At 42.9% G+C, this 12,994-nt stretch overlaps 1 protein-coding gene across 3 annotated transcripts in view; it reads left to right on the forward strand.

Moving 5' to 3' along the window:
- Positions 1–5,081: 5,081 nt before the first annotated feature.
- The window catches only part of tbc1d30 (TBC1 domain family, member 30), a 38,383-nt gene continuing 30,470 nt past the window's right edge, over positions 5,082–12,994 (forward strand). Inside the window, exons 1-2 of one of the 3 annotated variants that reach the window (XM_007904938.2) lie at positions 5,082–5,195; positions 6,598–6,762. In XM_007904938.2, the coding sequence (XP_007903129.1) occupies positions 5,099–5,195; positions 6,598–6,762 (262 nt within the window). In that variant the 5' untranslated portion in view covers positions 5,082–5,098. Of the gene's footprint in view, positions 5,196–6,597; positions 6,763–12,245; positions 12,464–12,994 lie in introns of those variants that run through there. The other 2 variants (XM_007904940.2, XM_007904939.2) reach the window with 2 other exon arrangements.

The raw sequence follows: 12,994 nt of genomic DNA on the forward strand, positions 1-12,994 counted from the left end.
GCTCGGCCCTGGGATCCGTTACTGTGAAGCGCTCTGAGACGCCGTCCGGCGTGGAGGGCGCTATATAAATCCAAGTTGTTGTATGTAACATGGACTCCCTGAAAATGTCACTGCAGCAGCTCTTTCATTGAGAATGAACTGGAACCAATGAACTGAAACATTGACTTTTAAATTCAAGCACTAGGTGGCAACACAGACCCATGCCCAGCCTGTAATAGCAAATATAAAGACAACTGCCTTATCAGCAGGAAATAAAGGCCCCTCCCAGAAATCTAAATATTTGACCAGTTAATCTTCTAAGTGAATGCTCTGTAAAAGAAGTCCGAAAAGACTTCCTTTAGAATTCCCATTAGCTTGCAGGAGTTCTGTTCCCAAAAATAGCTTGTGTTGAAGTGGAGTTCCCATGGGTCAGCATGACACATTTTCAGTAACCAGGATGAGACTCCATATGTGTAATCCAGATTTCCTTTTAAAGAATCCCATTAAGAAACACTGCAAAACAGATCTCAACATTGTTTTACTCAGCGGAGCTGTTGCCACATACATACTATAATTTTTCAGCTTCCTTAAATAGTTTTATTTATTGATTCTAGTTATTTTTTTTATATATTACTTCCCTGTATCATGCATCATGCTCTGGTGAGATGCCAGGTAGGCAGTTTACTCCCAGACCTATTTGACGTGCAGAGTGAATTAGATTTTTATAGTAACACTGAACAAAGTACTGCACTGGTTTGGATTAAACAACAACACCAACTGCTTAACAGTGGCGGAGTCTGATCCTGAGTGAGGGGGAGAGGGAGTAGTGAGGTGACCGTAAGCACGATCATTAAAGGAAGGTCTTTAGGTGGGATTTGAAAGTGGGGATTCCCAGGCAGGGTGAAATCTTACTCCACATGCCTCGGTTTACCTAGCAGTAAGTAGGAGCCTAGTTGTTAGTCGACTGGTGTGTCACTTTCCATGGGTAATAACCTCTCCAAAAACAAAGTGGTCACGACTGTTTGTGGGACATTGCTGTGTGCAATTGATTGCCACATTTCGCTTGCAAAATACACAGTCAATCCATTTTACAATATATTACGTGATGCGCTGTGACATTTCAATGATGTGATAAGGCGCTGTATTAAAAGCAGGGATTATTATAGGATTATTATAAAATATATAAGATAAACAAAAAGTATGTCATATTATATGCTGCATCTTCACCCTGTGGATACAGCGGAAAAAAATGTCAGAGACAAGCAAGGAAGGGGGTACTCACATTGAAAGACGAGACAATAGCAAGTAGTTGTCAGTGCAGTACAGTGCTTATATTGTGGATTGCTTTCTTGCTGAAAATAGAAACTTTTTTAAGAGAGTTTCAACTTTAGCATAGCTTCAAACTCCTCATCGTACAACTACTGTACATCAGAAAAATGCACTCTTTCTCTAAAACAAGTTCCACAACAAATCCAGGTTTGAAAATAGTCTGAAATTAATATATTACCTTTCAAATTAAGGCCTCATCCCGGAGTTATTTTTTTAATTGTATTCAGAAAGTCCCGGAGACTGGTGTAAAAACAACTGAGGTGTTTATTCTACCCAAAGAGACGATTTTCAGCAGTGCAAAACTGAAAACAATCTGTAAAATTGACTCAACAAGGACGTTATCACGGATTTCCTAAAATCATAACAGTGTTCCCTATAACAAAACAGGGAAGCACTGATAACATGCTCTGGCGTTTAAATTAAAACGCCTACAACTCTCAGAGTACCTCCCAGAATGATAGCGGAGAGTTGCTGTGGGGAATTGAATTCATTTGGATACATAAGTATGTTCACATATACACAAAAAAAAGCAGATAGCTGGATAGAATAGAATCAAATTCATTCTGTAGCTCAGTGGTTAGAGCACTCGCTTTGCAAGCGAGAGACTCGAGTTCAATTCCAGGCAGGTCACGGCGAAACCTTGGGCAAGTTTCCTTACTCCACACGCCTAATAATAATCCCTCCAAAACAAACAATAATAAATTGGTCATTTTCAATCTATGACTGTTTGTGGGACACTGCTGTGCGCAATTGGCTGCTGCGTTTCGCCCACAAATATAGTCAATTCACTTTACAGTATATTCTGTGAAGCGCTTTGAGACGTCTAAAAGACATGAAAAGCGCAATATCAAATGCAAGGATTATTATTATTATCATCCTTAAAGTGTTGGTGTACATGCAACATTATTCATATCAGATCATCATGATGTAAGACAAAAATCAGCCCCTAATGAATGCCAGTGTTTGTATTAACATAGGGACATGTTTGTGTGGGGAGGGGAAATCTAGATTGTATTCAACACATTTATTTTAACACGATGGATTCGCTACTGAAGAAGTAACCTGACCTAATAATAATAATAATAATAATCCTTGCATTTGATATAGCGCTTTTCACGTCGGGAGGCACGATGCTAAACGTTGCAAAGCATTTAAATGAAAAAAAAGGTGCTTTTTGGACAGAAGTTATTCCAAATACTAAGCATTTAGCTGGTGGGGTTTAACCCCCCCCACATCTCTCCTGGGTGATCTGAGAATGATTGCTTTCCCATTTCTTTCTCTCCCCCCAAGTTGTGGTTCTGTGCGTCGAAGCGAATCTTACCTGTGGGCAATATCGCCTCTGGAAGGCACCATTAACCCCCACTCCCTCCCTCCCCCCTCTCCCTCCCTCCCCCCCACCCCCTCCCCCACTCCCTCCCTCCCTCCCTCCCTCCCCCCCACTCCCTCCCTCCCTCCCCCCCACTCCCTCCCTCCCTCCCTCCCTCCGATGGCCAGAGATAAAAAAAAATTTACACACACACAAAAAAATGTCTCTGCTGTGCTCAGGCCGCTAAAGAAATGAGTGCTGCGGGGAAAGAATGAAAGGAAGGAAGGAAGGAAGGAAAGGAGGGAGGGAGGGAGGGAGAGAGAGAGAGTGAGTGCTGTGGTTTTGAGGCTGTCCCCAGGATGAGGAATGGTGTGGAACCCGGAACTCTCCCGGACCACGGGCTGACTCTCTCTCTCTCTCACTCATTCTCTCTCTCTCACTCACTCATTTTCTCTCTCTCTTTCACACTCACTCACACACACTCTCTCTCTCTCTCTCTCACTTCACTCATCCTCTCTCACTCACTGACTCTCTCTCTCTCTCTCACCCACTGACTCTCTCTCTCACTCACTGACTCTCTCTCTCTCACACTCACTCACTCACTCTCTCTCACTCACTCACTCATTCTCTCTCTCACTCACTCATTCTCTCTCACTCACTCACACACACCCTCTCTCTCTCTCACTTCACTCATTCTCTCTCTCTCACTCACTGACTCTCACTCACTGACTCTCTCTCTCACTCACTCTCTCACTCACTCACACACACACACACTCACTCTCTCTCACTCACTCACTCACTCACTCATTCTCTCTCCCACTCACTCACTCTCACTCACTCACACACACTCTCTCTCTCACTTCACTCATTCTCTCTCTCTCACTCACTCACTCACTGACTCTCACTCTCACTCACTGACTCTCTCTCTCACACACTCTCTCACTCTCTCTTTCCCTCCCTCTCTCCCTCCCTGTCTCCTTCCCTCCCTCCCTCCCTCCCTGTCTCCCTCCCTCCCCACCTGTCGCTCGCTGTGGGCCATGACCTCGAGAGTCCGCGGCAGTCGTCCAGCGGCGCGAGGGGGCGAACCATGGCCGACCGCGCGCTCCGGACCCCCGGCCCCGACCGCGCGCTCCGGACCCCCGGCCCCGACCGCGCGCTCCGGACCCCCGGCCCCGGCCCCGGCCGCTGCCCGGAGGGCGAAACCGACAGCTTCGTGAACCCGGTGGCCAACCTCTCGGAGGTCTTCTCCGGCTTCCAGCAGTGGGTGCAGACCGGCGGACCCCCGGGAGCGGCGAGGGACGGCCGACCGGCGGGCGAGGGCACCGACAGCGTCCCTCCGGCCCCGGCGGGGTCGGTGCCCCGGTCCGTGTCGCCCACCGCCCTGCACTCGCTGCACTGGGCCAAAGTCGGGGGCTCCCCGGACCCCCCCCCGGAGCGGGGCGGCGACAGGCGGTCGGACCGAGCGCTCCTCGGCCACCGGAGGACCTCCTCGATCATGGACTCGCTGCTGATCGAGTTGTACGACTCCAACCCGTGCGGCAGCCGGAGCTGCGACAGCGTGGACAGCTCCACCGAGACCTCCAGCTCCGACGCCCTTCTGGGGAGGAGTAATTCCGGATCCACCTTCCTGCAGGAACTCCAGGAGCAGCGCAGCGCGAAGCAGCAGATGCAGTACCTGGAGCAGAAAGGTACGTGTGTGTTGTGTGTTGTGTGTGTGTGTTGTGTGTGCTGTGTGTATGGTGTGTGTTGTGTGTGTGCTGTGTGTGTGTTGTGTGTGTGTGTGTTGTGTGTGTGGTGTGTGTGTGTGTTGTGTGTGTGGTGTGTGTGTGTGTGCTGTGTGTTGTGTGTGTGCTGTGTATGTGTGTGGTGTGTGTGTTGTGTGTGCTGTGTGTGTTGTGTGTGTGCTGTGTGTGTTGTGTGTGTGTTGTGTGCTGTGTGTGTTGTGTGTGTGTTGTGTGCTGTGTGTGCTGTGTGTTGTGTGTGTGTGTGGTGTGTGTGTGTGCTGTGTATGTGTGTGTGTGTGTGTGTGCTGTGTGTGTGTGTGTGTGTGTGTGTGCTGTGTGTGTGTGTGTGGTGTGTGTGCTGTGTATGTGTGTGGTGTGTGTGCTGTGTATGTGTGTGTGTTGTGTGTGCTGTGTGTGTTGTGTGTTGCTTGTATCCAGGGGATATCAATGTGCACAGCTCTTCTTCCAAGGAAACCGATTGCCAGACAACTGTGTCCACATTCATCCACATCGTGCGCTCCTTTACCATCTCACCCACATTTGGGTAGAAACGGGAGGTTTATCTCAGTGAAGGGACTTAAGTGCAAAATGGAGTAACAAAGTCGAAGGAGAACGCGTTAAGACAGACGAGAGACACTCAACAGTGCACAGTACAGTACAGGACAGGACAGGAAAACTCGTGCCTTTTATTACGACTGTCAAAAAAAGAGAGAGAGAGAGAGAGAGAGGGGTCAGGGCTATTTTCCTGGTTGGATGGTCAATGGTGCAAACCACTGGGAAGTGGGAACAGCTTTCGTACGGTGCCAAACCAACCCGGAGGTGGATTCGGTTTCCGTGTGACTTCACCGCCTGCAAAGGTGTGGAGGTAGAAGTGCTTACGTGGATGTAATTCCCTCGTCGGACTTGTTCTGAAGTGGAGTAGCGATGATACACGTAGTTATTAAAAGTCTTCCGTCTCAGCGGATCTCAAACAGGTAGCGATGTCATTGCTGATCCGACAGCAGTTAACTCCCGAGTTAATTCGTGCCCTGTAAGTGAGTGTCTTGTTTTCACAGAGGTAGAGGGAGGGAAGGGGGGGAATTAGTCATTCAGAGAGATTATTTCTGTAACAATCTTTTTTTTCCCTAAAATGTTGCCCCCCATAACAAACCCATTCAAACTCCAGTACCTGTTCAAACACCTTCTTGACAATGTCATGTTTCTTGCCCTTTTTTTGACCGCACTGTGGACGATCGCGAGTTACGCAAATAATAGTAATAATAATGTAATAGTAATAATCCTTGCATTTGATACAGCGCTTTTCACGTCGGGAGGACGTCCCAAAGCGCTTCACAGAACACAGTGTAAAGTGAATTGATTGTATATATTTGTGGGCGAACGCGGCAGCCAATTGCGCACAGCAATGTCCCACAAACAGTCGTGGATTGAAAATGACCAATTTTATTATTGGTTTTGGTTTTGGAGGGATTATTATTAGGCGTGTGGAGTAAGGAAACTTGCCCAAGGTTTCGCCCTGACCTGCCTGGGATTGAACTCAGGTCTCTCATTTAGAAAGGGACAGAATAGAGAGAAATAACAGAGAGAGGGAGAAGGACGAATTCAGATCCCCATCTTGTTAATGGATTATTCCCTACAAAAGCAGGGCTTCAGGCAATGCAATTGGAAAGTGTGTCCCTTTAGGATTTAAAGTCAATTTGAATGCTTTTTTTATTTTAAACAATAACCTTGCTGATCAGATTTGAAAACGTTTCCCATTAAGCATCTAATGTGGGTGTCTTACTCTTGATTCTTTCTACACCTCCTTGCCCCAAGTGGACACGCACTCTGCACAACAAATGAATAAGTAACCCTATCAGGTGCCATCCTTGGACTTGATGCTATGGTGGCATGAAAGTGAGGGACTTCAACAATAATCATATTAACTGAGAGTTGTAAATGGATTAAATCTGAAATGTGAGCATTTTACCAGGTGTTCTAAGAGGAGGAAATACTATTTTCAACAATCCTGAAGAGTTCAAGAGATAAAAAATAATAATTTGTATTTATTAATAGTAATAATTTATTAATAATAATCCTTGCATTTGATTATAGCGCCTGATCACACTGTTGAGACATCTCAAACCACTTCACAGAATATATTGGTTGTATTTACAATGATACAATGAGTAGATTGATCTTGAGAAACTTCTTTACTTATCTTAGCCACTGAGAAATAGAAACAGCACTACTCCATATCTAAGTATGTTCTCTTGTTGACAGATACAGAGGAAATAAAGCGAATAGTAGAAGAAATAAAGTATAGAATTGCCGTGCGATCCGCAAAGCTGATCCGTCAATTAAAAAGAAAAGACAATCTCTTGAATAAACGACAGAAGAACTGTGATATTGTGACAGCATGTTTGCAGGCAGTGTCACAGAAAAGACGTAAGTGTTTTTAAACTGCATTACATCTCTTTAGTCACTTTTGGCACTTATTATAAAATTTACATATTCGGTTGTGAGTTTATATTTCACAGTATTACATGATTTTAACCATCTGACCACTGTTTTCAAGTGAATGTTATGTGTTTGCTCCAAGTCAATATTTTGTGTAACTTTTCATGATATAGGGAGAACAAGTATGCCTGATGTGAAATTGCTGTTTTGTAAATTAATGGGAAAAATCTTTACATGAAAGCATTTTTTTCTGTTTTACATAGTGACTTGGTTTATAGGACTAGTCTCTAAGAGGTAACAGTATTAAAGTAGAAGGAGCAAAAACATTATTAACTGATCAGACAGAATAAGCACACCTTTACTGTAATAGGGATGGGGTTAATCAACATTTTGAAGTGGTTTCAAATCTTAAAAGGCTTGATTTGCCTTTACTCTATTGCCATGAAATAATGTTGTTAGGATTTGCTAGCAATAAAAAAATTCTTTACATTGAAATTCAACCATTTGGTCACATTATGACTTGTGTGATGTCTAATAAAAATTGGATTGGTAGTATATAATCTGATTGACAGCTAGCTACAGAATTGCTGTTAGGCCTCAAAAGCAAATGTCCAGATGTGGTGAGTGTTGACTTACCTTAAACCTCCTTATAATTTTGATTCCATTTGCACTGCGGATTGTGCACTCATTAAGAGTACAACACACACATCACAGGCCACCTTTTACCCTGGGACCTTCCAGGTTCATATGCACTAGCAATACAGCAGCATTTACTCACTGGGTCATTGGGACATCCTACTAAAATATGAAAATGTATAGTTCGTGCCTTTTCATCAAACCTACTGCTTAAATTGGCCATGTAATATCTTTTGTTAGTTCAGCCCTCTGCAAATTCAAAGGTGACATCCTATCTTCAGTACAGTTATAATGAAGCCAAATCTGATACATTGCCCCATGTCCTGTTTTTGCTTGCAACAGTTTGATTTGAATATGTCCCGCAGTCAAATATCCCAAATTGTTTGTACTGTATTAATGCCATAGCAAATGTGGTTAATAGTGTGAGAATCTGATGGTCAGGGTTTGTTTTAGGAACTAAAAGCAATTGGTATGAATTTGATATGATTTCTCTGAGGTCAGGTGAAAGCTTGAAGAGATCAGCAATTTGGGGATTGGAAATTTAGTTCAGACAAAGCTTATTCAAAACAAGTATAAATATAAATATAATTAAGACAGTTACCAGATGGCTAATATTGATAAGGATTAATAAGATTTTATAGTTGTTTTTTCTCAATACTATGGTTAGCAACAATAGAAATTCAAAATAGTGCAGAATTCACATCTTGCATGTGTCATTTTGGTGAAAGAAGTCAAACATTTCCTGAGTTAACAATGAAATTGTCTTTTATTAACATGCAGCGTGACTGTGCTCTGTGTCAAGGTAAATATAATAATGTTTGTGTTTTATTCACACCGAAAGCATGCGGGGTTGAATTTTTTTTACATTTGTTACTTTGTTTGCAGATCAACATTTAGTGGTTTTCTGGGTTTTGGGAATAAACATCTTTTTAACTTAGGTTCTATTTTGATATAATAGTTCACTGCATGTATCAAAGTGCCCATTTAGTTTGCTTTTGGTGTTATAAATCTTGGCCTTTAAAGTGACATTGAATGTTCACTATAAATGAACTATAAGTAAACATTCAATTTGATTGCATCAATGTTGCATTTCTTTGTGTCATATTGTTGCTATACTGTATCATCTTTTCTTTCAGGAGAATGAATTTAATTCTGCATTGTTTAGTTATTCGCCTTTTGAATTAAATGTACAGGTGGAAGCATTTATTTTATTGATAAAAATAATAATAATCCTTGCATTTCATATAGCGCCGTTCACATCAAGAAAAAATCTCAAAGCACTTTCCAGGATATTCTGTAAAGTGCAGTGACTCTGTATTTTGTTGTAGATTGTCTTCAGGTTGTGCTCAATCTATTTTGTTCTATAACTGGGAGAGAAATAACAGTAATGTAGAAGCACATTAAAAGAATACATTAGTATGGAATTGTTCTTTGAAGTGCAATATTAGCATTTGTTCAAAGGGCTTCTCACATTTGGAAACACAATAGAGAATGAACATGCAATGCACCAGGATGTAGAAATAAAAGTAGAACGAATGAAACCAGTATTTCTTACTGATTTCACGGATGCACTTCAACCTGAGAAAATTCTCAATTTCATCTCTATTTCTGAGGTAGAGAACCAGCCTGCATCAAGCAGCTCCTATTTAAGTATTCATTGGCCATCACCAAACTGACAGAACTTGAAGCAAATTATGAGACGGAAAACTGAGCTGCAGCAAAACCTCTTTCAAGATTTCCTCAAGAGATGACATAATTAACTTTACTTTTATTTCTGTAAATAGTGTTTGATGGCACAAATCCTTTGGGTTTGATTTTGTTTAAGCAGATTAAATATGAGCCCAAAACAGGTAGTCACATTCCCTGCAGAGATACCAATCATTAAAGCAACTAACCTTCTGAGGGTACATCTTCAAGACATCTTTCCAAAACTTGTGCAGGAAGAATTCTGCTCAATTAATGTTGCTTTTTTGGAAACGTAGTGTTTCTGAATGATCGTCCAGGCATTGCATTACTACATGATGACCTTTGTGTACTGTACTCTTCTTCATTGTCTTGTTCCAACTGATTGCATAGTCACAATTGCAGGTAGTGTGAGAATAATGATAATATGGTTGATATCACATAATCATACTTTCAGGAAGTATTTAATAAGATTCCTCACAAAAGGATACAGAACAAAGGCAATAGTGTGATTGATGGCAGTTCTAAATTGAGCAGTTATACCTAGTTTGTCCTTGGGTCCATGTGGTTTGTAATAAATTAGGGTATTGTGATACTGGTTTTAACCTATGTTCCTACTGCAATTCGAGTTAATGCTAAGGTGGAGCCACTGGCATTGGCATTGTTTTTGTGTAACTGTGCTTTTATTTTAAGAAGTGTAAATTTTTGTCAGGCTCCTTGACATCATTGCACTATGAACATAACGATGTTACATGCATATAGATGTGTGATCCGATAAATCGTATGTTTCAACTTGTGCTGGAACTTGTTGGATCCCGTCACTGATTATCCTAAATAATGGTGCAGAATTCCAGCTGATTTTACTCTTGGTCTTTTTGTCCATTATTTAGTCAGCAAGACTGTTTTGAAGACTCCACCAAGTTCTGATGCAGGGCAGGATTTCCTTGTATTATATGTACTATGATGATATAAGCATCAGTTTGCCTTAGTTGGTGACACACACACCACTGGTTAGAAATTTACAGATCTTAGACTCAGTATATGAGCTAATCATTTAGGCTGATCAGTGCAATACTGAGGGACTACTACATTGTTGGGAGGTGCTGTCTTTTGAATGTAACATTAAGATGACCATCTGTTCAGGTGGATGTTAAAGATCCAATTTCACTGTTCACAAAGAAGGGAGTTTCTCAGTAATTTCTTTGCAACATAAGTTTATTGCATATGTTCTATTCAACATAAGGTAGAATTGGAATTACCCAGCTCAGAAATATGAGGAAACTTTTCTATTTGTCTCCAGATTTAGTTTTATCTCCTTTTTCCGTGTACCAGAATTATTTATGCTAATGTCTCGCAAGGGTGCTCCAAGGTTAGCTTGGAGGAAAGTACCTCCACAAATCGGTTTAAATACATAGCTTGTAATGTATTGGAGACAATGGAATTGCCATTGTTTTTTGTGTAACTGTGCTTTTATATGTTTCAAGAAATTCAGTTATTGCAGTGATAATGACCTAACAGCCCATCACCAAGCTCATCTATTTTTTCACAGCTCTTTCATCTTTTGTTGATTGTCAAGAATTGTAAATTGAATCAAAGGCCTTTCCATGATGTGCCCTGAGCAAGCTTACTCATCTGCTATGGATAGGATTCCTGATGTTTCACCTCTCTGCTGCAGTCATTGTTTGCTGCTATGGATCTGTTTGAAAGTTACAAGCACTCCCATCCGCAACTCCAGTAATAGTCCAATATATGTCAAAGTTTCTTTAGTGATTATGAGTAATACATGTCAGCTATTTGGTAGGCAGCACCATACTTGATACAGTTATTTCACAGTGAACTAGGAGCAGTGAGACTGAGTTACAGTTTCTCTTGCTTCTGTTGAAAACATGAAGAAACAAATGAGGAAAAAACGTTTTCAAATCACAATCAATCAAAGTGGAATTGTTTGAGTCAAGTGTTGATGCATCCTGATAGCATCCTTGTCATCATTGCTTCATATACAGTTTGTTATATAAGTTGAATTGCCATAGCAGTTATACATTGCAGCTATAATATTCTGCCTTTGTTTGCAATGCAATTACCAGAGTGAATGGTAAACGTGGATTGTTTTACTAAACACTAAATCTATATGGAACATCCCATGGAAATGGTATTTTACTTTAGATCAGAAAATATTTGAGGATAAGACAGTGCTTCCAAAGGATGTAGCTGTTCCCTTCTAGTTTAAAGCACATAGTTAATCCACCACTATGTGCATGTATATCTGCAAAAGGTAAAAACAAATCTAAAGTAGTCCTCTTCAATGAAAATGGATTAGGAACCTTAGCTGAGCGGATTTGATTTTAATAATAAATAATAATCCTTGCATTTGGTATAGTTTTTCATACCGGGACGACATCTCAAAGCGTTTTTAGGGATTTACTGTCAAGTGACTGTATTTGTAGGTGAAGGAGGAGGCCCATTTATGCACAGCAATGTTGCCTAAACAAGTGAAGTGAATCACCATTTTTTTAGGGATCGTTGGCCACTATACCGGGAGAAAAAAAAATCCTTCTCCTTTTAAGCAGTGCCATAAGATATTTAACATCCACTATAAACAGATAGACAGGATCTGGGTTTAACTTCACATCTGATAATCCAGCACCACCCCCCAGCACTCTCCTGAAGTGTCAGCCCAGAATATTTGAGTGCAGAGCCCCTCCCGAGTATGAGGTTTGCATTTTTAAAATAAAAAGCAAATTCCCCCTTTCCTGAAATAGCAGCTCTGCCTCCCCCCCCACCGGGTTTTCCTGCTTTAAGTGGCTGGGGTACGTTTGCTTGTGCAATTGCGCACTGGGCGAGGCAGTATTGACAGCAGTGGAGGTGTGGTGGGTTCATGGGCAGGACGTACACCCACCGATGCCGTATAACGGGGGCGGTTACCCTGATTGCAGTTAAAGGATCGTGTTACTATCACTGCACTGCAGATATCTGGAAAACAGTGGACGTGCGCGTCGAACCAGGTTTGCGAGATGCCTTTGCTATCGTTGAGTTAAATTGCCTGCAAGGTTTGCAAACGCTGAATAGCAGTCGAGCAAACAAACCCTGCGAGAGAAAAAAATAAATAAGACGGGATATAGAGAGCATCCGAGAGCATCGGCACCTCAACCGAAGCCCTCTATCCCAGGGAGTGACATTCCAGGCGGTTGGTCCTGTAGGGCGGGATCCAGAATGAAAAAAGGAAGGCACTCCCTCTCCTCCACCAAACGCGCTGGAAAGTGCCTGAAAAGGCAGAGCACGGCTGGGATGACCAACATCATCAGCAATGTCCTTAAGAAAAGGAGCTCCATCGCCAGGACAGCCCCCCGGCTGCTCTGCACCCTGGAACCAGGTGATGATGCCCCCCCCCCCACCCATCCACCCACCCCTCCCTCCCTCCCTCGTCTTGTTCCTGCTCTCATTGCTTGCAATACTGCCATTGTTACAAGCGATGGACCAGACTGTAGCCTTGACTGAGCTGAGGGGGGGGGGGGGGGAAGGAGGGAGGGAGTGGGGGGGGGGAAGGAGGGAGGGAGTGGGGGGGGGAGGAGGGAGGTGGGGGGGGGGAGGGAGGTGGGAATGGGGGGAACTCATGCAAAGTGGTGTCGGAATTGGTGAATAAGATGTTAGCACAGGAGCAGTGATGGGCTTTGTGTGTGTGTGTGTGTGTTTGTGTTTTTTTTGGGGGGAGGAGGTGGGTAGATCACCTCTTAACCCCCTGCTCAGTGGGTTTGTGGGGGGGAGGGGGCTGCACATGGTGGGGGTGGGGGGGGGGCTGTTTCAGCTGAGGTGTGTGGGTTTCAGACTGAGGTGTAACGATTGCCCTGAGCTATCTATCTCACACTTCTCTCACACGCTCTCCCTCTCTCTGTGTTGGCTCTGC

Source organism: Callorhinchus milii, unplaced genomic scaffold (assembly GCF_018977255.1).
Source record: "Callorhinchus milii isolate IMCB2004 unplaced genomic scaffold, IMCB_Cmil_1.0 Scaffold5, whole genome shotgun sequence".
Classification (NCBI taxonomy): Eukaryota; Metazoa; Chordata; class Chondrichthyes; order Chimaeriformes; family Callorhinchidae; genus Callorhinchus; species Callorhinchus milii.